We start from the raw sequence: 25,529 nt of genomic DNA on the forward strand, positions 1-25,529 counted from the left end.
TTACAAATAGAGAAGCTATAAGTATCCATTTGCAGGTTCTCTTTACTAAAATATAATAATATTGACAATGAGTGATTACCTGGCTTCTACATCATTATTAAAGGATATTTGTCTATAATGTTCCAATTGAAAATTAGAAATACTCTTTTAGTTATAGGCAATTTTGTACATTTAAAATCTACTTTAAACACAACTTTGTAAATCAACTTTAATAACAATTTTTAAATAAGTAAAATAAAATAAAATCTACTTTATACATACACTGTCCAATTTTGAAAAAGAATATGCAAAAAGTATTTATACTAATTCCAAGAGAGAAAATAAGACTGACCAAAAAAGCCTAACAATTATCAATAAAAGAAAAACCACAATCATTTTGAAATTTGGGTAAGTAGATCTGTACAAAGCATTCAAAAAATAATAACTTGGAGAAATGTAATATTTCATCCCAACAAATGAAAAAGGCTACATGATAAGAAGGGAGTACTTAAATATTCAATTATAACAATGCTTTAGTAATCCTCAAATGATCTAAAATATCCAGGATTCTGTCCCTCTGAGTCAACGAACAATGAAATAAATTCAGTTAACCAAAAGAAAAGAATTCCAGAAATAATACCAGTATTAAATCCCTAAGACTAACACTACTTTAGTCTACCTCATTTTCAGTTTCTACAAGTCTAAGGGCTCGGAATTACATAAGGACTGAAGCTATGGTTTGGGATGAGAATAAGTCACAAATTCTACATACAGTTCTATATCTTAAATGCCAACATATAACAACACAGTCTAATACTTTGGCTTTCAAACTGTTTTGAACTTGACCTACAGTTAGAAATAGATTTTACTGCAACCTATATACACATGCCTATACCTGTACATGCAAATGAATTGAAATAAATGTCAACAATACCTACTCACTGCTTGGAATAATACAGTTTGATTGATAGTTTATATTCTTATTATTCTATTTTTAATATGCTGTTTGCTAACAACAAATAAACAAACAAAAAACAAAAAGAAACACAATGCTAGTTGCTATCCACTAATTTCCCAAATCACTACTGGGCCTTGACCTGCAGTTTAAAAATCATTAATCTAGTAATTCTTATGGTTCAGTAAATTATATTAAATACATACATACTTTGATTGTGTCAGAACCCAAAAATGTCTGTAGGGAACTTGAAGGAGAATCAGAAGAATGCTAGAAAAAAAAAAAAAAAAAAAAAAGGACAAGCTTATGATGCATCCATCCTAGCCAAGCAGCGGGAAATGAAGTGAAGCAAAGCAAAGGCTTGAATTGCACGGTCTAGTCTAAGGCATTACCATAGACAAGGAATCCTGTAAGACCTTATCAATGGTAGCACAGAGCTCTTCAGTTTGCTGCCTGAGCTGTTCAGGGGAACACAACTGGAAGAATTGAAACCAGGTACTGGGTTAGCAATGAGTTTCGGGATTGCATTTCAAAAGCAGGGGTGATCTGAAGCCATTACCTCCAGAGGTGGATCTAATGTGTTGTCCTTGGAGATGCTCTCTGTCTTGGCTGGTTCATCTAGTGCCTAGTGATAATAAATGAAATAGTTCTCATGTGAGGATTTTAGTCAAATATACATGTAGTAAAGTCTGAATTCAAAGAAAGCCCTGTATGTCTCAAGAAGAAATATCTTTGAAACATTTGATGAGCTATTCTCTGACCTGGAGGCATTGTCCACAACTGCCTACTTTCTCCTGTGGAACTAGTATCTCCAATATAAGGAGTCTTGTAGTTCTTGTGGGCACAAGCCCCATGGGCTTTTGGAGCTAAGTATTTTGGGGGCTTGTCCCTTGGGTGGGAGGCTTAAAGGCTGGGACATTAGATGTGCAGCCTAAAACCTCAGGGCAAAGTTGGGAGCTGGGGTTTCCCTCCCAATTGTTTGGCACTGTGCCAGGGATGGGGTTGATGGCAAGAATGTATCTCAGCCATTCCTGCCAGGTTTTGTATGGGTATTTTCTTATTAATCTGAGATGCTGGAGTCACTCAGCTGGTTTCTGGATTTCTCTCAGAGGGAATTTCTCCATGTGCAGCTTTATATTCAATGTGTCCCTAGGAGGAGAGAAGTTCAGAAGCTGCCTATGTTGCCATCTTGGTCCATCTCCTTCATCATTTCTAATATTTATTTGTGTCCACCTGCTTTTGTTCTTAATCAAATTCCATGTAGAATTATCCATTTCTAATCTCTTAATTGGACTAACTTTTGGCTTTGATCTTCTTTGGCATACTCACATTCCATTTCAGTAGTTTCTGTTCATATCTTTACTATTTATTTCCTTCTACATTCTTTGGATTTATCCTATTTTCCCTCAAAGAATCCCTTTTGTTGCATTCTACAAGTTGTGATATGTTGTATGGTCACTGTCATTCAATTCTAAATACATTTTTAGATATTTCCATTAAGGTAGTTTTTCTTTCTATTTTTTTTTAAATATAAGGGTTTTTTCCCCTCAATTTTTAAATTACCTACTTATTTAGTTATAACCATAGAACTTCTCAAAATAGCCATTTCTTAGGTAGTGTGAGATTTATGGTATAAGACATGATTAGTTTTTTGTAAGTATTCCATTTATGTTAAAGAAAACATCTATTCTCTAATTGTAAATATTCCATTTAAAATTAGAGAATTGTAAATATTCCATTTATGCTAAAGAAAACATCTATTCGCTAATTGTTGGCTGCAGAGCTCTGTGTGTGTGTGTGTGTGTGTGTGTGTATGTATCTATCAGATCAAGATTTTTCTTTTTTTTTTCAAATCATCTTAGTTTTACCACTTTCTTTTGTGTGCTTATTCTATTAATAATTGAAAGTCATCAATTAATTGAAAGTCACCATAAAATCTCACAGAATTGTAGTGAGTCTGTTAATTTCTCCCTGTGATCTTAGCAATTTTTCTCAATGTAGTTTGAAACCATTTTATTAGCTACATTCGTAATTAGAAGAAGTATACCTTCCTCATGAATTAAAGATTTGTCATTATAAGGTAACCCTCTATATCCCTAATAGTGCTTTGTGTCTTAATCTCTATTTTGCCTGATACAACCAAATGTTTTATTAGCATATACCTAAGATGCAAAATGGAAATAGACTACATCTCTGAGTCACTGACAGAGAGCCATGTTGAATGGCCAAGTTGAGCTATACCCCACTGTGATGTGGGGAGGAAATAAACATTTATTATGTTAAGCTATCCCCCTTATTTCAATAACTCACAAAGGAAAATACTATCTGAAAATCATTTTTTCAAAATCTATTTCTCTGCATTAAATAAAATATAAAACATTGGCTATGATAACCTAATAGAAACCCTTGAGACTGCCTCTTTCTTACCATAAAAAAATTCTCTTTTCCTCTCTTCCTCCATCCTCTATATTTTTGATTAATCATGAGTAATGGATAGCAAGGAACAGAAAATGTCATAAGGATAACTCCTTGCTGGTGTTCAGACAGCTTAATTTTTCCTTGACATGGTGTTCTAATCATCTCCTATTTACCCTGTTGGTGGGATAAGGGAAGGGCTTCCCACTCTGTGGTGATGGGGATGGCCAAATACATGACACCTGACACTGGACAGATGCCATCAACAGCAGTTTAATAGTCAGAGGTGGTCATGGCCCAGGGGAAGAAACTGTGCATTCCATCAGGGCCACATAAGACCTGTGCTCGGGGAACAGTGAACAACAGGGGCTGTGGAAGGCAGGTTTTGTAGGATCAAGAGAGTGAGGTGTTCCTGCTTCCTTAGAAAGGTGTGGTCGGCTTGTTTGATTAAGTAGGCACTGCACCTGGTCGGTTTGATAGGGAGGGTTAGGGGACCTTATCTGGGGGAGCAGAGTGGGGAGGTGAGCTTGCAATTAGACCAGCTGAGGCCCTCCCAATTCTACCAGGTGCCAAGCAGGTAGTATTGGGCTTTAATTTTAGGCTTTACACTACACATGGCTTCTAACTATGACGATCATTATAGAGAAGAAAAAAGTCAGAAATTAATGACCCAGAGGGAGGGGATACAGGTATACATATAGCTGATTCAGTTCATTGTAGAGCAGAAGCTAACACAACATTGTAAAGCAATTGTACTCCAAAATAAATAAATAAATAAAAGCCATAGACTGGGAGAAAATACTTGTAAAGTAAAAAAGGAAAAAAAAAAGGAAAAGAAAAAATTTAATTAGTGACCAGGATTAACAACAAACTCCTTAGGAGAGAACCTTGGTCTAGCTCTTCCTCGCTCTCCAACAACACCTTCTACCCACTCCGCACTTGCATGCTGCTCTTTAACCACAATGGATCACTTGAGTTCTTTGAACTTGTGCTGACCTTCCTAACTTCCTGACCTTCTAACTTTGCCTAGATTATCCCTCCTCCACCCTCAGCTCACTTAGAATTCGTATTCTTCCTAAAAATCCTAATCCAGCTCCTGTATAATGTTTTTTGGCGTTTGCACCAGGCAAAATCTGCCCCTCCCTCCTTGGGGCACCGCATCATTCCATACATGCCTTAAGCATATTGTATCATCATTACTCTTCAACTGTATCTCCTCTCTACTGGACCATTTGCCCTATAACAATTAGGAAACTATGGTATTTATCTTGGTGGTCTCAGGATACAGCACATGATATGTCTTCAGTAAAGATCTTTAGGATGATTTGAAAGGGCAGACTGACAAATAAATGGAGTTAAATGAATAAATGAATCATAGAAAGAATATGATCTTAATATGCCTCGGTAAAATGCTCTAGAGAAGGAGTTTAAACTCTGAATATTTTAAGTAACAATTTATTTTCCCATATTTCTTAAATTTGTTTACCATCAAAGATCTGAGTATGTGATCCATGTTAATATAATGAGCGAATATTTTTTCAGCCAAAATCAAATAAGGTTATTATCTTGGTTACTTCGTGGGACATTACTATAGGCAAACACAACTTTTATTATGCTACTTAAAGTATTGAAATTTACTCAAAGAATGAAAAAACTATCTACTCAGAATGCTTGGAAAATTAAGGAAGATAACTAGTATTCAGTCAGTAATGCTGAAACTTTGAAATGGAGACAATACTCGAACTGCATTAAAATTTGGAAGGGGGATTATTTTGAGTTTGAATAGCCTTGAAATTCACTAGAATTGATTTTTTTATTGACAAGGAGTTCTCTGTCAAATATATCATCTTGATCCACTCCTTCTAGCAGCCATAAAAAGTAGGTTTTTTCTCTGTAGTACAAAAATGTATTAAAAGAAAATATATTAAATCTCCATTAATGTGAAGCCTGACCATAGATTGTTTTTTGACAACTTAGCCAGCAGGATTGTATTGATGTTTCTTTAGATTTATTCATTTTGAGTGAAGTTCTTTCAGAATATTCTCCAATAAAAGATTTTATTAAAAAAACATATATTTTCTACCAAACTGTCTGATAGCCAAGTGAGGCATAAATGGAACATGCTTTGAATCCTATTTTTAAAGATTCTTAACTAATGGTTAGAAATAGTCTCATTAAAAGTGGTTATATTTTGCTCAGCACAACCAACTTTGGGGCCCAGTTTTTGAAAAGAGACATAGTGAATCTCCTTTTAGAAGAAAATAGTTCCTGAGCTCAGCATGACATTATAATTAAGAGGCAAGAACTAGGAGCAAGCACTGTAAATCAAAGTCTTTATGAGAATATATGCCCACACACTGTAATAGGTGTTCCCCATCCAAAAGGAGCATCTCTCATGGAATTGCAAACACTGTTAAGTCAGATATATTGAATCAGCAGACTGATTAGAACCTGCTCTCTTTGGAAATAGGATTAAGTTCTAAAAATCTAAAAATAGAATGAATTAGTTGCACTCTAAGTAGAGTTAGAAAGTAAACTGCTTCCAAAGGAAGGATACTCTAAAAGGGCTTGTAAACTTTTTGTGATGCCTGGACTATCTAACTGGATTGGATTTCAAAAATTTCATGGGCGAGTACTGTATTTCAATAATGATAAAATTAACCTCCCCAAAATCAATTCAGGCAGAACCCAGAAACTGCTATACTTTGTTAATCTGACCAGCTATTTGGTAGAATAAATCCTGTGACTACAAGAGATTTGCTTGATTTTTAGTCATTAATACAAAACCATTTGTAGGATTGGAGATATTCTCAGCTAAATAAATCTTATTTTGATTCTCTAGTTGGAGATTCAGGTATGAATAGCATTCAGATCTGAAGAAAAGGGGGAAATGTATGCTGTAAGCCAAAGGGGCCTCCAATATATAAAATTACAGCTTCTTTAAAGGTCTAGGAATATTTATCAGCAGATTATTTTCATATGATTGGTTTAAAAATTTCAAGAATTGAGGAAATTTACTTGCTGTTTTTAATCCCAAGATCTCTGGAGGATTAAATGTCTGTTCCTCTCACACAGAAGGAAGGGAGTTTTGGCAAGTCATTACGGCCAGTTTCAAACCTGTTCCTGAAGGCTTAATTTCAAAGCCTCTAGACTTTTTCTTCGTTTAATCAAGTATATCAGAAGGGTGTTCCTGATTCCCTGCCAGCACCTCCTCTACTGTAATTCACCACCTCTCTTTTAATAACTCAGAAAATTGGGCTGCTTTGTAAACCCTCACTAACTTAAGTCTTGTCAGAACTAAGTTATTTCCAATTCCCTTTAACTGTTCCTCATTAAAAACAAAAAAAAAACAAAAAAACAAAACAAAAAAAAACTTTTTGCTGCTCTAATTTAATGAAGATTTAAATATCTTTTAGCAAGTAATAAAAAATTATCCAAAACATCACCTCTTGCTCAATATTTCACTTTAGCTAATTGATGTCACTGTTGCATGGTGAGCAGGGCAAAGCTAGGGGATAATCAGATCCCACTTAAGGTCCATTTCAGCAACTCACTAGCCCTGCAGCTTTGGGAAATTTAGTTGACATTTTGGAGCACCAAAATTTTCACAGAGTTGTGAGGATAGTAAAGCATTTAGCTCAGTGTCTGACATGCTAAAGTACTCAGTATGGCAGCCATTGTGATTGCATTCTTTAACCATTAAAAGGTACCAAGTCTAAAACCAACTTACTTTCCTTGTAGCAGAAGGCCTTTTATATCTTTTCCATGGAATTAGAATTGATGAAGCTTATTCTACCCTAAAGGAAGACGCTTATCATCATCCTAATTGCCATATATGAGGCCCCCTTATTTTTACAGTCCTATGAGCAAAAAATTGCTTTAAAATCGTGTGGAATAAAATTGGAAATTTAAGAGACCTACCCAGGTGCAAACTAAATTAATTCATTCAATGACTGTTTAACAAAACAGATTTTCTCAAATACTTTATAGTAGGGAAAAAAAAACAACAACCAATATGCACACTTTAATATGGTTTAGTAAGCGCCTTAAAAGAAATAGTTGCATGGTAGACAACTGCCCAAGAAGAACCAATTAGTATAGATTTGTATAGATTTGGGTCCTGGGCACTTTCCCATTGTTAAAGAAATTGGGAACACATTTACTTCTTGAACTAACCTAAATTAAGAGATGTCTCTCTAGTCTAGACCATATGCTAAGTCGGTAACCAGATTTTGTTAAATTTTTGAGACACGCAAAGATCCTAAAATAGTCTCACCCAAAGACATATGTTTAATCAGATTGGAGTTTACCAACTCATGTTTTAAAAAATTAAACTGGCAACTTAGAATAAAATGATTTGACAATTGACAAGATATCTCAAATCTTTACCTTTCTATTTTTGTAGCACAGTTTTTACTACTGTCTTCAAAACGGTTGTTCTTTATCCTCCTTCCACCAGGAAAAATAAAATAATTTTTCTCCTGTAACTTTCATTTAAATAATTAATCTTATAATTTATAGGTGCTATTTATAAAATTGAGCTACTCTAAAATTCTTTCAAACACATTAAGCTTATGAATTAAATGCATAGTAATATCATTTGTTGGGAAACAGTACCTAACCATAGCCTTGATTTTATCCTGAGAAATAATTGTGAGGAAGGGAACAGATAAACTACTTACAAGGAAAAAGTGTATTCTTTCATGGAAAAAAATTAATCACTGTGAGACAATATATATTCGCATTATTTGATTTCAAGGAAATATCCCTTCATCTTTCCTTTCCTTAATACAATTGCTCAATAAAAATAATAATCCATTTATTTAGAATATTAATATGTGCCCTTCAGTTTAATTTTAACTTTTTACCTATTGCTATCGGACTAAGATGATTAAGAAGAAAAATTAGTCAATAAGAGAGAGAGAGATCGTCAACATTCTCTGAAAAGGACAGCAGTACCTACATTGAGACTAAAAAATAATGTCCATATCAAAATTATTTCCTCTACAGAGCCCAGTATATTGTTGAACATATTGTAATAAGGACAGTCACAAATGCACGTTCATCTCATTATTTTGTTCCTGCTTTATAATCACTTGTCTCAATCTCAATCTTAGAGAAGATGATTATTGGCAGGAGATTAAGTCAAAGACCCCAATGCCAACACATTAAAATATGATGCCTGTAAAGCCTTAGTTAAGGCTTTAGTTTAAAATGTTTCCCTCCTAAACGTTCATAGGGGAAAAAATGATAGAAAACCGAATAAGCTATAAATTTAAGTTTGACGCGGACAATAAATTACAGAATTGAAGTATCAGAAACCTCGTGTCCCCTGCCAACAAAATGTACTCTTTTGAAAATTATGGGCTTCATCAAGGGGTGATTAAAACTGAAACCAATCCAAGGATTCAATGAAAACTTAATGTCTGATTGGAAGGGATGCCTGTATTTCAATTTGGAGAAAATTTTGCTTTTAAAAATAGTATTATTTTTTAAAGTGATTCTGGTTCCTCATTAATTATACTATATGCTATAAAACAGAATGTGGTGTAAAAAATCTGGTTGGGGGAGAGAATTAATTGCCCATCCATCTTAAGACGAAATAAATGTGCTTTTTCTATCTTCAAGTTGTTCCACAGCACGGACCCTAACAGAATATTGTAATGACACTGCGCCATCACCGTACCCCTTAATTGTGCTGTTCTGTAAGATATTAAAGGGATCTCAGAAAACCTTCTGTGATTTAAAATATTCCAAAATGTTAATCCTCTCCCAAACAGATGAGTCTCTGATGATTAGAGTTTTAATTTACTCACTCAATTCAGAAATAAGTCCCTTTGATTTTAATGGCATAGGATGAGTTCTATTGTATAAACAGATGGGCAAAAAGATCGAAATTACCAGATTTATTTTTAAAAAACAGCAATCATGATAGAAACAGCACAATATCATTCAAGAAATATTACTGAAAATAGAAATAAACTCTCATAAAATCTTGGGATAATACTTTTGTTATTTAAAAATTCTTACAAAGTAAAATCTCTCATTGAGGAATACATAACATGGGAAAGCCAGCAAAAAAAAAAAAAAAAAAAAATGTGGAATTATAAAAGGCTCTAAAGAAAAACAAACATCATGTTATATCCTGTGACCTTTGAAGAATTCAAATATTTATTGCCCCAAAACAACATCTTAGCCAAGAGACCATTATCCACACTAGATAATTGTATTAGATATTTTTAATTAGATATCATGATATTTAAACTTAGATATTTTAAACTAGATATCATGATATTTACATGTTGTGGTACTAAAAATAAAAATAATAATTTTACTGAACAGTATGTTTTATTCAAAATTAAAAACACAAAACCTCTCCCATATGAACTTGCATTAGGTTCAATGCAAAGCGATACCACCATAGACACTTATGAAACGGGTTTGTGATGCAATTTGAAATTAAGCTAATCATTCCTCATTTTTAATGACTGACTAATGGATTATAATCTCTAAAATCCATTGAATTGGAAGAGAAGAGAGCTGGCCAGCATGAGGGAAGGACACTGTGGCACAACAGCCCCTATTCTCTCTGCCTGGCTACTGGGTGGGAGAGTTTCTCCCATTTCTGTGAAGGCAGGCACTTGTGACCAGATTTCAGATGGAAATGTCCATCTGAAATGGGGAGAAGGTCTATGGTGAGGGAACACTTCTACTATGACTCCACATAATATTTAACTCTAGAAAATAGGATAAGGGGCATCTGGTGAAGGTGTCACTTCCTGAAGCCTCTTGAAACCTCCTGAAATTGGTGTTTTATGCCCATCTCGTCTTTCAATGAACCATAGAAGGTCAAAATTCAGAAGAGAAGCTAGAGAAAAAGTTACAGATGGCTCCCTCACCCCCCACCCCCCAGTTCAAGGCATTCAGATATATAGAGCATAGACTCTGGGCCACAGGCGGATAATTGGGAATTTATTATCAGAGATACATGATATAAGAGATACTGCCAACCAATGTTCACCTATATACCACTTAGCATCTCCCACTAACAATTCCTACTTTTTTAGACAAGAGAATATATAACAGTTTTATTCTCCAGATCATGCTAAAATAACAAGAATGTAGTAGGCTCATAAGCCAGTGGTCAAAATACCACCTGGTTGCAAACATTAACATTTTGACAAATTATAACATTATTTGAAACACTATAATTGCACAGAAAAAAATGGGCTTCATGCAAAGATAAATTGCCAACATAAATATCATAAAAATAACATAAGAAATGTGTCATGTCCTAGACTTGGTAATTGGATTCACTTCAATTCTGATATGATCCTCCACTGGGGCTTCATTTGAGCCTTTGTAATGGACTTATGAAACAAGGGGCTTTAATTTAGTTTACCTACTGAGGCAGAATCCTGTAATTTTATAGTTAGCGACTCAATAGCAAGTCAAAAATACCCTGGAGCCATGTGAAAGTAGCTGGGTCATTGGAAGGGATCTCAACCTCTCCCTCCCATTCATGGAGGTCAGATCAATGGTTGAGGAAAATGGATAAAGATGTTTGGATGTTTGGCTAAAATATTTCCACCCTGTGGAAGCCACTATTAATCATCAAATTTCAAAGGTGGCCAGTTGCCCACATGTAACCCCATTTTACCTCTACTCTATTGATCAATGTGAATAGAGGTAGAAGCTCTTAAATATTAATAACCATTTAAAATTCCAAAGGACAGGGATGTACCCAAATCTGAATCAAGTTTCTCAGAGCTGCTTAGTAGCTTGGATAACTCCAGGCTCCTACCAAGACTGTACCAATAAATCAATGATGTCTCCGATTCTATCCACCAAGATGCTTTCACCACGTCATCCTAAACTAAGAGCAGAATTTTATTTTAGTAAAGGCAGAATTTGAAAACAGAATTTTTTTTAAACATAAAAAAATGACATAAGCAATTTTAGAAAACATCACCAAAATTCAGTCTGCTTTTGAGCCAACACTGACCTTCTGTTCCAAAAGCAATGTGTTTGTTGGGATTGCTGCAAAAGCCTTGTAGCTGGACTTGGTCTTGTATTGCTAGAATGGGGGTAACCAGAAAGCAAGAGTGGAGTTGAAAAGGGGAAAGAACGTGACATAAATTTAGACTAGTTCTACAAAGTTAAACCTCATGTTATCAAGTGAAGAAAATAGTGATTATGCTTCAACACTTGTTTTTGACAGAAAAAAATTAGTTTATCATGTTAATATTTTATTAGAATGACAAGCAAAGAAATATCACAGTAAAATAGCAGCCTAGGGATTATAGGCAAGTATATGCTATATCATTTCAGAACTTAAAAACATTCCTTTTTACAAAGTTATATATAAATTTCTCATTAGCAGCATGCCCTGAGAGGAATATTACTGCATAAATATTTGGGGTATTTTTGCTTTATTCTCAAAGGAAAGCAATTCTTTTTTATAGTGCCATAATTAACAAAAATTATGCCAATAAGTTTAATTGAACTCAATACATTCTCTTGCATCATTCATAAAAACAATGATCAGAACACATAAAATTTAGCAGTAATTTTTAGAAAGTAGTGTATTTTGAATAGAAGTGATATCAGCAATTTAACTCCATAATGGAAGAACTAGAAGGCCATGCTCTTGATCTTAATTTCATTTTTTTAAACCTCACCACCCTCTCCTGTACTTTCTAATACAGTGATGTTAATGAATCAAATGAGAAAACATTCTGAGTTTTAAGTAAAACTCAGAGTAATCTAGTTCAGTTTTGGGAAGTATTTGGGGGAGAGGGTTGAGCATGAGAAAGTTGTAGAAACCAGTATCATATACATAACCAAAGACCCAGTTTTGATATTGTTCTGGGTCCCAAGCTGCTTAACTAAACTCAAGGTTCCTCTCACTTCAAAAGCTCTCAGGCAGCTTCCCCATTAGCCCAGAGCCAGTGGGAAACTGGCACACAGCTCCAGGCTGTCTTTGTCCCCTGGAAAGAAGACCAAAGGATCTACAGAAGAAGACAGTGTAATCAAGTAAAATAAAACCTTGAATTTTATAGATGGCATTGGTGTAACCCTTATTCAACTGGTGTGAGGAAGGTAAGAGGCTGGCACATTCATATTCCTTAAGAAGAAGTTCAAGTAGAAAAAAATCAAAATGCCAGACCTGGAAGAAGAAAGCCTCTGGTCCCTTCAAGACTTGAGCTTACCTACTGAAGCAGAATCCTGTAATTTTATAATTAATGACTAAAGTCATTAATTATAAGTCTCTCTATTGATCCAGCACTGCTATGGTCTCCAGAAAATAATGTATTTGGATAAGCACTAAAGTAAAATGCCATCTCAGCATGTGGAATTAGAGCTGACATCTATGACTAGGCGAATGACATGCATTGCCTCATTTAATTTTGCAGAATCCCTATAACTAAAGAGTCATTAGGAAAAGGAGATGTGGTGAGCTCAGGTGACTCATCTAAGACCACAGCCCATAAAAAACAAACAGATTTGGAATCCAGGCCCATCTGGATCCAATATCCATGCTTCTCTATAAGATACTTTTTCCCAAGGAATATCTAAACAAACAAATAATGCAGAATAAAATATGTTATTAATACTCCACAATGGTTTGTGGATATTTAACTGTAGCAATAGTTGCAACAATAATAATAGATAACAATCACTACAAGCCAGGTACCCTTCTGAAAACTTAATGTGTATTATCTCATTTCATTTTCACAACAAACCTATTATGTAGATATTACATTATGTTTACTTTATATATGGAAACTAAAGCAGACAGATGTTAAGAAACTTATCCAAGGTCACTAGCTACTAAATCATAGCTGGGATATGGACAAGGGTGCTCCAGCCCAACAACTGTGATATACCTGCCATATGCCCTTGCCTCTCCTTTCAGGATACATAATCATTTATAATGTTTGTTCTCCTATCCGCAGCTGTCCTAAAGAATATATTTGGTGAAGCCTCTACAGAGCAATATCTTGTTATTATAAATGTAATGCCATATAATCTTTGAATTAGAAGTGATATTGAAGGCAATCTGTTTCAACCCCCTCATCCAAGGCATCAATCTCTCTGATCCTCTGTTCAGCCACACCATGAACAATTGCCTACCTCCCAAGGCAGCATATTTAGGTCTAACTGTTAGAATTGGTACAAAATTCCCCTTTATATTGAGCCAAAATATGTTTCCTGCTAACTTACTCCTATAGGACCTTGGTCCTCTTTTTCCCTGCTTGGACTAAGAACTCTCTTCTGGGTGATAGTTATACTGCTGTTTCCATCTACCCCTTCCTTACTGATCCTCAGCTGAAGAATTTCACTATCCCTTTCCTCTGTCAATATTCCTTTAAATTTTTTTAATTTAATTTTTAGTTTATATTAGAGTATAGTTGATTTACAATGTGTAAAAAAATGATACAAATGAATGTATTTATAAAACAGACTCACAGACTTCAAAAAAAATTTATGGGGACTTCCCTGGTGGTGCAGTGGTTAAGAATCCACCTGCCAGTGCAAGGGACATGGGTTTGAGCCCTGGTCCGGGAGGATCCTACATGCCACGGAACAACTAAACCCGTGTGCCACAGCTACTGAGCCTGCACTTTAGAGCCGACGAGCCATAACTACTGAGCCCACATGCCACAGCTACTGAAGCCCACATGCCTAGAGCCCATGCAACACAACAAAAGAAACCACTGCAATGAGAAGCCTGCACGCTGCAACAAAGAGTAGCCCCCACTGACCACAACTAGAGAAAGCCCACGCTCAGCAATAAAGACCCTACATAGCTAAAAAATAAGAAAAATTTAAAAATAAAATAAAAGAACATTTGCATTTCTTCTAAAAAAAAATTTATGGTTACCAAAGTGGAAACGTGGGGAGAGGGATAACTTAGGAATTTGGGATTAACACACTATTATATATAAATTTTTAAAAGGTGTGTTTACCTAGATGTATTTTTAACACAAAGTAGAATATCATCATCACTGACATGATATTGACAATAAACTCAATTAATACAGTGAAGATGATAATCATTGGAATTGCCTCCTTGGTTTTTGTGGTGTGTTTAGAAAACACAGAATGCAGTTGAGGTTATTTTATATTGTTGGATCACATTGAGTATAGTATCACCTAAAATTCCTAATCCTTTCATCTTTTTCTTAACATTTGTTGAAATTAAACTCCATCCTGTAGTTATGCTTTTTTCCCTCTAGATCCAAAAATAGCACTTAAGGTATTATCTCTATCCAATTTCTCTGATTAGATTTGTCAGTCATTGTAAACTGCAAAGATAATACTTTTATATTATTTCATGAACGATTTTTTAGGCATATCATCTTTATCTTCATTCAAGTCACATACAAGGATAGGGAGCTCTTGCCTACTGGGTTCTGTCAACCTGGTGGGCATCAATCCACCTTGTAAATTTATTTGGATATGGTAGTTCAACTAATGGATTCCCTCAACAAAATATTATTGAGTATCTACTTTGTGACATGCATTGCTCTAAGTATTGGTGATTCAGCAGTAAACAAACACACAAAGCCTTTACTCTTTAGAGCTTACATCTTAATGAACTGAACCAAACAATAAACAAACAAATAAATAAGAAAGCAAAAGAAAAGCCATAGAGAGATAATAATATGCATAAAATTAAAATAAGGTGATGAGATAGACAGTGATCTCGAGGATGCTTTGGATTAAGCATTCAGAATTCACAGAAATATATCACTACTTCTCAAATATCTCTCCTTGTTCAAGATACCATGAAAGACATCACAAAAGCTAGAAGCTGGAAAGCATTCAATAAAATGTCTATTGCTTGAAGAAAATGTCTGACTTCCAGTTATAACTGTTTTGGTAAACATTCACAACCTAAGAATTTGCCATAATTTTCAGAATTTACCTTCCATTTTTTGTGTTAAAAAACAGCTTGCTTCTTTTTTTCTGGTAAATCTCCTCTTTCCCATCATTTACAATACTTTTGCAATAGAATTAGAAATTTCATCTGTTTTTTGAGATATGATTTATCTAGACCAGGAGACATGAACTTATTTAAAGCAACTAGATGTCCTTTCTAGTTCTTCATCTATCTTGGGCTTTATGCATCTCTAAGACACATGTAGCCTTTCCTTTTCAGTCCAAACATCATTCTTGTTGCCATAAGAGATACTTTTTGTGTTCAGTATATTTCTTTTAGGTTCTCTTAACAATATCCAAATTTGGAGCATATTTCTTTTCTAGTATGTCAAGACTTCCAGGTATGAAAGCAAATTCATTGGTTTCCCTTCCTCGGTTTAAAATTACAGATCACTCTAGTCACTGTAATTACAACTTAAATAATAAGAATAGGCTGTAATATTACAGGCTGGAATCACCATTAGCTAATCATACAAGGTAGAACCGACCAGCCTGACTTTGAATCCAGCAAAAAATTCAGTGATAACTACTATATCTCTCAAATTTGCAATCTATGGTTTTAGTCATCTTTCCATAAATATCTGTTAAATATTCACTAGATGACAGGTACAGGGCAAAGTTTAGGTTTAAAAAAGGAAATTGCATTTTGTATGTAAGTTTATCAGAGCTAATTCTATTTATAGGCAATGCTAGATATTGTAACATAAATCCTGGGTGTGAAGGTGGGGATAGCAAGAACACACCCTTCCCCTTCAGAAAATACTTCCCACCGCTCTCCTCACCACCACCCCCATCACTGACACATAAAATTCACCACAGGCTCTAGTAATAAAGACCTATAAGATCTCAAAGCAAACTGTACTATTTGCCTTGAGAATCAGGGATTTGAACTCATGGTTACACTTTAAGTACAGGTAAATGCCAGGACCTCAAATTACATAAACAACAAGACCCTGAGGAAGGGCCTAACTATACTCTCTCAAGAAGCATCACCTCCTTGGATGTCACCCTTTCAAAGAAACCTATCTCTGCCACCCAACATAAATTGGTGACAACCACCTCTTAGCCTGCTATACTTTTCTCTATACCACTTATGATCTTCTAACTTACAAGAAAATTTACCTATTGGGGAGGGGGAGGGTTGTGGACTGTTTCTCTTTCACCATAGAATATAAATGTTCTTTTAGCATGCATTTTTTGCAATTTTATTTGTTTCAACATCTTCACAACTTTGAAACGTATACATAATAAGCACTCAATACATATTTATTGTACGAATGAGTGATTTGTTTTGAACTCAGATTGACCAGTTTTGCTCATGGAGGTACATTTCCTTCTGTTCATTTCCCAGATTATGTAAGGATCAGCAGAAATGGAGAAAGTCGGGCTTCCCTGGTGGCGCAGTGGTTGAGAATCTGCCTGCCAATGCAGGGGACACGGGTTCGAGCCCTGGTCTGGGAAGATCCCACATGCTGCCGAGCAACTGGGCCCGTGAGCCACAACTACTGAGCCTGCGCGTCTGGAGCCTGTGCTCCGCAACAAGAGAGGTCGCGATAGTGAGAGGCCCGCACACCGCGATGAAGAGTGGCCTCCGCTTGCCACAACTAGAGAAAGCCCTCGCACAGAAACGAAGACCCAACACAGCCATAAATAAAATAAATAAATAAAATTAAAAAAAAAAAAAAAAGAAATGGAGAAAATCACATAGAAGCTTGTAACCACCAAGTTTTCAGTGTGATATACTTGGAAATGATATGATGCCTTAAAAGAATGAGAGTTTATAAATAAAACATCAGCTATAAAAGTTCATGAAATATCCAAAAGCTCCCAACTGATTCCCTAACCAATCCATGTGTCCAGCTAGCTTTCAGGCCAGGGCAGTGACACCACTGAAGCCTACACAGAGCTTCAGACCATCATCATTGAGGGGCAAAATGTATGAGGTTTTGATGTAATGGCCATCCCAAATTTCCATGTGGAACACCATGATAACTCGTTAGGAGAAAAATGTAAATTATAATGAAGGCAAAAGATATTGGGAACCCAAATACAACTCCATAGATTAATTTTCTGATATTCAGGCTTTCCCAAGGGGAAAAAGTGTCTCAGACAATATACACATTGATCAAAGAGCCATAGGAGCAACATTCAGGGAGACACTCATCCTGTCTAGGACCATGATTATAATGTGAAATAATATTTTTCAACCATATCTGAAATTAGAATATAGCTGTTATACTAATAAAAGCAGATTCCGAACTTTAAGATTCTATCTATGAAAAAGAAACATCAAACATATCTTATACCTGAATTTAGCCCAGCCTAAGCTAGCTGTTCCATTTCATTTTCATATCAAAGGACAGTAAGGCCAGACTTGGAACTAATATCTTTCAAGCATTGATGTTTTAATTTGATGGCTATCTGTATTCTAGGACCTCTTTCCTTTCAGGATCTGGTACTGAGTGAAGCTGATCTAAATCTGAAACTCTTTGACTTCAAAGAGGGTTCTGTGCTCAGATTAGCACCACAGTGGAACGAGCCAGACAAGAAACAGTCCGTAAAAGCATATAAATTCTTTGATATCCCAAAGCGTTTGTCTATTTCGTCCTATCAATCTATAAAATAATCTTAGCAATTTAAACAAAACGAATCAAACATCAAAAGAAACTGCAATAAGATTTATCTCTTCCAGTATCCAACAGTGTCCATTTTAGTGAACTTTTTACACTCAAGTTACAATTCTTGCAAATAATAGTTTTACTTATATATATATACACATACTGATTTTTTACCTACAGAGATAACAGCAAGAAGCAAGGAGGAAATAAATATGACAAATAATTATATGATATGTATATGATAAATATGACAAATAAATATGTCTCAAGAGAAACTAATTTTGCAAAAGTTATCATAAATTTTACCCATTATAAGAAACATTTTTTATGTTCAAAGGAACAGATAAAAATGGATTAATTATAATCATTCTCCATATTTTCATACATGTTCATCAAATTTTGAACTTTATTAACTTGGAAATAAAGAAAATAAGCAGAAAAAATAAAGCTAACACTGAAAATTCTTCAATACTGGGGGCAGTAAATGAGCTGGGGAGTAACAGGTCTTCAAAAAACTTGATTTTAGGGCAAAAAAGGACTTCATCAGAAGCCGCTCTGGGCTCATCCTTTTCCAACTCTCCAAAAATGGGACAAAACATGAACAGAACAGAGTGAACCACAAACAGAAACCCTCTAAGAAGCCTGTGGAGTAAAACTACTTTTCATAAAGGTAAAGAATAAGTGTAAGGCAGTATGGTTTAAGAGATAATTGCCAATAAATTCAGGAAAAAGTAATGTTTAGATCACCAGGGGTTTTTTTTCAATACATTACAAATGAGTTCCATAATCACACATATGTATTGAAAAGATAATCACCAGGTCATTTCACCTCAAATAAATCATATTTTCGAACTTAGAGAGAAAGTTAGATTTCCTCCATCCCATTTGCTTTGAAGTTTAAAGTACAAGGACTTAATAATCTTGAAAAATACATTTTAAAATGATCCAAATATTATGTAAATTGGTAATTCTAATCATCATTTCATTCCTTCATGAGAATTAATAAATAAGGCTAAAATGATAATTAATATGAGTTATTGCTTTGTAGCAATAAATCTCAGTAATAAAGAACATGGCTTCAGGAATCAGTAGATTTCAATTAATATAAATGTCAGCTCTGCCAGTATAAGAAATGTAACCTGGGCAAGTTATTCACTGAACTACAGTTTCTTGGTATACAGAATGAAGAAAATAATATTACCAATCTCATATGGTCGTGACAAAATTAACTAACATGGTCCCTTTTAATTAAATTTTAACTACTTTGTGTAACTACTAGGATAGTCCTTGACTCACAGAAAGTATTTGATATCTGTTACTGTAATTATCATTACTATCATCACTATTCGATGATAAGCCCAATCTTCTTACGTGTCCACATATACTCCTCTGGGATCATCATCTGTATATTTGGTGGAGTTGTTTACCATTTCTGAAATGCCACCTGCTTTCCTCTTCATTAAGCTAAATCCTAAACATTTCCAACAGGCCTGACATTTATGATAACTTCCCTTACTAACCATATCCCATAATAATATTTCTCTTATACTGAATTCAGTGAACTTTTATACATAATCTGTATTATGTTATATTAATATTGCCTTATCCTTGTTTTCTAGCTTTACTGTAGATTTAATAACTCTCTATAGCTTCTCCACGTTATATATATGTTGTTTTGCTGAATAAAATATATTTTTAAGACAAAGGATTATTTTCCTTAAAAATAAAACACATCCACAAAAAAGCTAGTATAGTGGTGGGCATACAGTAGATGTCTAAAGCATGCTTTGTAAGTTGAATTGTATTGTAACATATTAACAGCATCATGTGGGCTGTTTCATCTTTTCCATGGTAAGTTCATCATCCCAACAGTGACAGAGTTGAACACAATCTCCATGGAACCAACTTGGACACTCCAAAATGGTGTTATTTCAATGCGTTGAACTGAAAATCCAAACCCCCTCCTAATACAGACACTTTCAGAATTTTATTTCATTTATAGAATACTGACTGAATCCTAAGTGTCTAAACTCTATGTCTTAAATCACATGAGAACAGTTGGGAAGCCGGTACACTCTAGGGCAGAGTTGCCTTCCTCCAGGAAAAATGAACAATGAATGCTATGGGTAACTCCTTCAAATGTTTCCCTTCTCATATTAAAATAAATGCTGATTTCCCATCCTTCCTCAATGTGTCGCTTCAGAGCATTTAAAAGTCAATAAGAGAAAAACAAATACAGTATGCTAACACATATATATGGAATCTAAGGGAAAAAAAAAAAAAAGGTCATGAAGAACCTAGTGGTAAGATGGGAATAAAGAAGACACAGACCTACTAGAGAATGGACTTGAAGATATGGGGAGGGGGAAGGGTAAGCTGTGACAAAGTGAGAGAGTGGCATGGACATATATACACTACCAAACGTAAAACAGATAGCTAGTGGGAAGCAGCTACATAGCACAGGGAGATCAGCTCAGTGCTTTGTGATCACCTAGAGGGGTGGGATAAGGAGGGTGGGAGGGAAGGAGATGCAAGAGGGAAGAGATATGGGAACATATGTATATGTATAACTGATTCACTTTGTTATAAAGCAGAAACTAACACACCATTGTAAAGCAATTATACTCCAATAAAGATGTTAAAATAAAATTTAAAAAGTCAATACTTCTCCTCTCTTAACTCTACTTCCCTCTACCCAGCCTGTCCATACTTTCCATATTTTATAATCATTAAGTATTCAGTGTTCATAATAAATCAAATAATTTTCACATACAAAGGAAATTTCTATTCTCTTTTGCCCAACATGTATATAGCTAAGTCCATATTGATTTAGCTTGAGGTGTATGGAGAGCAATAAAGAAATCATCATGGTAGAAGGGGAAGAAAATTACTACTAATAAATAAATGCCAGCAAAGGAAATAGAAAGTTTTCAAATTGGCTGGGCAATCATATGGGGCTTGATATATGATAATATTCCATTTTACAGTAATCCTGTCTACTATTTTATCAGTACAGGATATTTTGATGGATAATAGGGTCCATGTTATTAAAGAATCAGAAATGTATCATATTCCCAAATTCCATCTAACTGCTCTAAATTCCATCTTTGGGATCAATAATATAACTCATATTATGCCTGGAAAAAATGCCCTTGGAGCCACAGATATAAAAGGTTACCATAAGAGGATTTGCAAAATCAAAGAGGTTTTCAGAAACATGCACAATTTTAGACTGTTTATAATTCATCTACACATTCAAATATACCAAATCCTAGATCCCCTTGCACTATCTCCTTGTAGGAACAGAAAGAATATCATAATTGCTGATTTTTCCTCTGAAAAAAAATGATTCCGTATTTCAAAAGAAACATGCACCATGCAACGTGCAAAAAAAAAAAAAAAAAAAAATACCTTGTGTTTCTTATTTTCAGGGCCTGTTGACATGGACAATGCACAAGGTGAAATCAGCTCGTTGGTTCTTGTTAGAGAGATGGGAGGTGATGGGGATGAAACAGATGACCTGTGGTCAGATATGGAGCTTTCGGATTTCCCAATTCTTGAAGGCAGGGTAAGATTTGGGTGCAGCGCTGAGGGACTGAGGTGGCGCACCTCCGTGGGCGGATTAGCACAAGGGAGAACGGAGCACCCCAGTTGGGGAAGAGAGGCAGAGCCAGCGCTGGAGACAGGGTGTGGGGGAGGAGCTAAAGGTGTCTGCCCCTGGCCAGAGAGAGGTGCTGATGCTCTCTTGGATCTGCTTATCAGGTTTGAAAGAGTTGGGGAAGGATGGTAGCATTTCTCTGGAGAGGGGAGCCTGGCTCTTGGGTTAGTGGGAGGAGACACCGAAGATGATGCCAAGGAGGCTAACGCAGAAGGATGTGGGGAAATATCCCTGGGCTTTCCTGGGCCCCTGAGGTCAGCATCCTGTCTGCCCTTGGAAAACAGAGGAGAAAATCTTGGAGGGACAGGAGGCAGACCCGTAGAACTGGAGGTACTGGTTTGCAGCTGGGAAATCATTGGGCTGCTCTTCAAAGAAGTGGGGGATGGCATTTTCTCTACATTCAAAGAAGCAAGGCTGCTACTGCCCTGTTTGGGGGGAGAAAGGGAGGATGCCACAGGAAGGGGAGCAGCTTTAGTGGAAGAAGGGAAGGGAAAGGATTGCTGGCTGAGATCAGAAACCTGGTTTTCCCTTTGCTCTGGAGACCCCGCTCGCAGGGAGCAACTCGAGAGGGATTTTTTAGGCGTAGGAGAGGTTTGTTTAACTTTTTGATCGAGTGTGAGCCTGGAAGAAGCCAGGGAGTTGAGAGAGAAGGTGGGACAGGAAGCCGGGGAAAGGGGTCTTTGGTGAGAAGGGTTGGACTTGAGGATGGCAGTGAGGAGGGAAAGCCGGGAGGGCACTGGGGATTTCACCCCTGACTTTGAGACGTTCCCGCTGGATGACGCTTGGCTACAGAGAGTGGAAGAAGAGCCGTGGAAAGGGGAGGGGAAGGGTTTGGGACTCGGAGAGAGTGAGTGCGTGACGATGCGGACTGGGATGTAGGAGGCTGAATTCGACTTCAGAGAAGCACCGGAGGACATTGAAGGAGAAGAGGTTCTCGGACTTTCTCTGGGACTAAGGACAGGCGAGGTGACAGTCTTCTTGAGGACTTCAGACGTCAGGCCAGGTTTTTGCTGGACTGCACTTGGACTGGATGAGTGAGAACCTGATAATTGAGCGGGATGGGGGAACTGTGACGTCGAGGACGTGCCCTTCGGTGCAAAAAAGGGTGCAGAGTGAGCGGAAGTTTGAAAGTACGTGGCTGTTTCTTCCACCAGGGCCCCACTGACATCCAGCCTCCTCGCGTGGAACTCCTCCAGGACAGAGGCTCCGGCTAGGTCGACTGGGACAGGTGGTGTTTTCTGATTAGTTGGAGAAACAAAGGAGAAAGCAGGTGGTTTACAGGCAAGCTGCTCAGAGGCAGTGGGAGGAGTTAACTAGAGGAAAGAGAAATAGACAGGGTCATAGGACATCATTTGTGAAACTGTCAAAACATTCTTGTCACTTGCGCGTTTATGCAAACAGTCCTATTAGTTTACACAAAAAGAGGCCCTTAAACCTTTGAGAAAATGGCAGAAATTCTGTTTGGCTAATGGGGCATTGCTTTGAATTTGAAATAAAATATAAATAAACGGTGAACTCTTAGATACTATATCTCATTTATTCTCCAGAATGAACATCAATATAAAATTGTATTTGCATGTCTCCCTTTGGAAAATAATTCATTGACAAAAATCTAAAAGAGTTATCTCCTTTTGGAATTGCGTGATTTGAAAAGATTTAAATCACCATCAATATAAATTTCAAAATGCACTTTGGAAAAGGAAATAGGTTTTCTTCCATTGCAAGAATATAAACCATAATATAATAATAATGACTACAATCCTTAAAAACTTTACCACACTTTGAGTGTTAAAAATTCTAAAAACGTGGACTACTCCTACATATTGTAAACCTGAAAATGATGCCCAGAATTCAAAACATGCAGCGCTCAACATCAACATAACTATGATAAATTGAGAGAGTGAAAGCCAAGGCCGAAACAGAGAGGGAGTTTTAGCTTATGAAAAATATTTTCCCTAATTACTTGCCAGAATGAACAGTTAACAAATGATGTGAGTTATGCTGGAAGGAATGAATAGATACTCTTTCATATGGAAAGAAGCCAGAGTACTTTATCTTTTTTTTTTTTTAATTGGAGTATAATTGCTTTACAATGTTGTGTTAGTTTCTGCTTTAAAATGAAGTGAATCAGCTATATGTATACCTATATCCCCTCCTTCTTGGACCTCCTTCCCACCCCTGCCCCCATCCCACCCATCTAGGTCGTCACAGAGCACCGAGCTGAGCTCCCTGTGCTATAGAGCAGTTTCCCACTAGCTATCTATTTTACACATGGTAGTGTATTTATGTCAAACCTACTCTACCAATTCGTCCCACCCTCCCCTTCCCCCACTGTGTCCACATGTCTGTTCTCTATGTCTACGTCTCTATAGGTGCCCTGCAAATAGGTTCATCTAATCTGCCTGGAACAATGCAAGCCACCAATCCCACATCAAATAAAAAGAAAATAAAGAAATAATGTATCACTTTCAAGAGAAGCTAGGGAGAGCCTGTAAAATAACTGATTAGCTCTATTCTTGCGCTATTTTTAAAATTATCCAGTACTTTAAGACAAATACTGAAATTATAAATGATTCTAAAGCCAAATCGTTTAAACAGAGGTTTCCCTTCAAAATTATTGATTTGAGTCTATTGATCCATAAGAGAAAAGAAAATATTTGTACCTAATACAGAATTTAGGGAATATCTGTTATTCAAAATATTAATTTGTATTTATTAAGTTATATACTTAATTTATTAAGTTATATATTAAGTTGTATAATGATATTATGTACATTGCATTACATAGCAGAAAAGTGTACGACCATAATAATTAAACTTAGCAAGAGCTTCATTTATAAACTCAGTAAAAGATATTTCTTGATTTTGCTCTATAACATGTTAAGAAGGTGTCCGTCAGTCCTAATGCAAAGATTTTCATATCATAAGAGTTTTGAGTTCTAAACACTGATAAATTCAAACAACTCACCCCAAACTTCTAAGTTTCTGAGCAAATGTACCCAAAATATTTTTCTCTTTTTATATGTAAATTCATTTGTGTATTTGCAACACAGAATTCTTGCCACATAAATTATTTTTGAATAATTTTGGCATGTAACCCAGAATATCTGAAAATCAGCGATAATTGAAAATCAAACAGAATTCAATCAAATTGAGAAAGAAAGCTTAACAATTCCCTCACATAAGTTTTGCTTAAAAACAATTCTGCTTATCCAGTATTTGTAAAACCAACTCATGTGATTAGCCATAAGTGAAAGGTCTTCTCTAATTGTTTCCTATGATTGGTCTGTCCTCATGGAAGGAATGAAGAAATTTCGAGGCTATGTACAGTCTCTTTGCATGCTATGCCATAGCTTTTGTTATAAAAAAAATTGAAAATTAATAACAGCCGTAAAAATTCCATTACCTTTTCAGTCATGTTTCCAAATAACTTCAGTTTATATAACAAACTCATTAATTCATCCTGATTATCCACCAAATTATCATGTTAAAATCTCAGGACTGTGATTTTTTAGGGTCTCATCAGAGGAAAAGACTGTTCCCTCCAATTTCCCCAAGACTATGGCTTCTAATTACCAAACATTCTATTACATGAAGTCATATCTTACCTAGTATAAGTAACTCTGAATTTTACTGTACTTTCTAATAGCTTATTATTGAAGAACTTCTAAGAAAAGTTCAAAGGGAAAGATTCTGAAAAGTCTAAGAATGTTTTTTATTATATTTTCCTATTTGATGTATTAATAAGCATTTGCAATATGTTTTTTTCTAATTTGATGTTATCCTAATTTATACTAATATAAAAATGTGGCACCATATTTTTATAAAATTCCCAGGAGAGGGGAATGCATTTTTTAATGAAAAAGATTCATTTTCCTGAGTTCCTCATATTAATAACTTTAAAAAAAGAGCAAGTAAAGGCATGAATAATTTTATGCAGGAAGAAAGGATGGAT

General features: G+C 35.7%; 1 protein-coding gene across 1 annotated transcript in view; it reads right to left on the minus strand.

Moving 5' to 3' along the window:
- LOC132359002 (muscular LMNA-interacting protein-like) overlaps positions 1–24,992 on the minus strand; it is a gene marked incomplete at its 3' end in the record, with an annotated part of 46,045 nt that extends 21,053 nt beyond the window's left edge. Inside the window, exons 1-6 of the mRNA XM_059912209.1 lie at positions 24,981–24,992; positions 21,328–22,887; positions 11,355–11,426; positions 1,494–1,559; positions 1,327–1,410; positions 1,145–1,204 (exon numbers count right to left, since the gene is read on the minus strand). Coding sequence (XP_059768192.1) covers positions 1,145–1,204; positions 1,327–1,410; positions 1,494–1,559; positions 11,355–11,426; positions 21,328–22,887; positions 24,981–24,992 — 1,854 coding nt within the window. The remainder of the gene's footprint in view (positions 1–1,144; positions 1,205–1,326; positions 1,411–1,493; positions 1,560–11,354; positions 11,427–21,327; positions 22,888–24,980) is intronic.
- Between the last annotated feature and the right edge of the window lie 537 nt (positions 24,993–25,529).

The sequence above is a fragment of the Balaenoptera ricei genome, unplaced genomic scaffold (assembly GCF_028023285.1).
Source record: "Balaenoptera ricei isolate mBalRic1 unplaced genomic scaffold, mBalRic1.hap2 scaffold_802, whole genome shotgun sequence".
In the NCBI taxonomy this organism is placed as follows: Eukaryota; Metazoa; Chordata; class Mammalia; order Artiodactyla; family Balaenopteridae; genus Balaenoptera; species Balaenoptera ricei.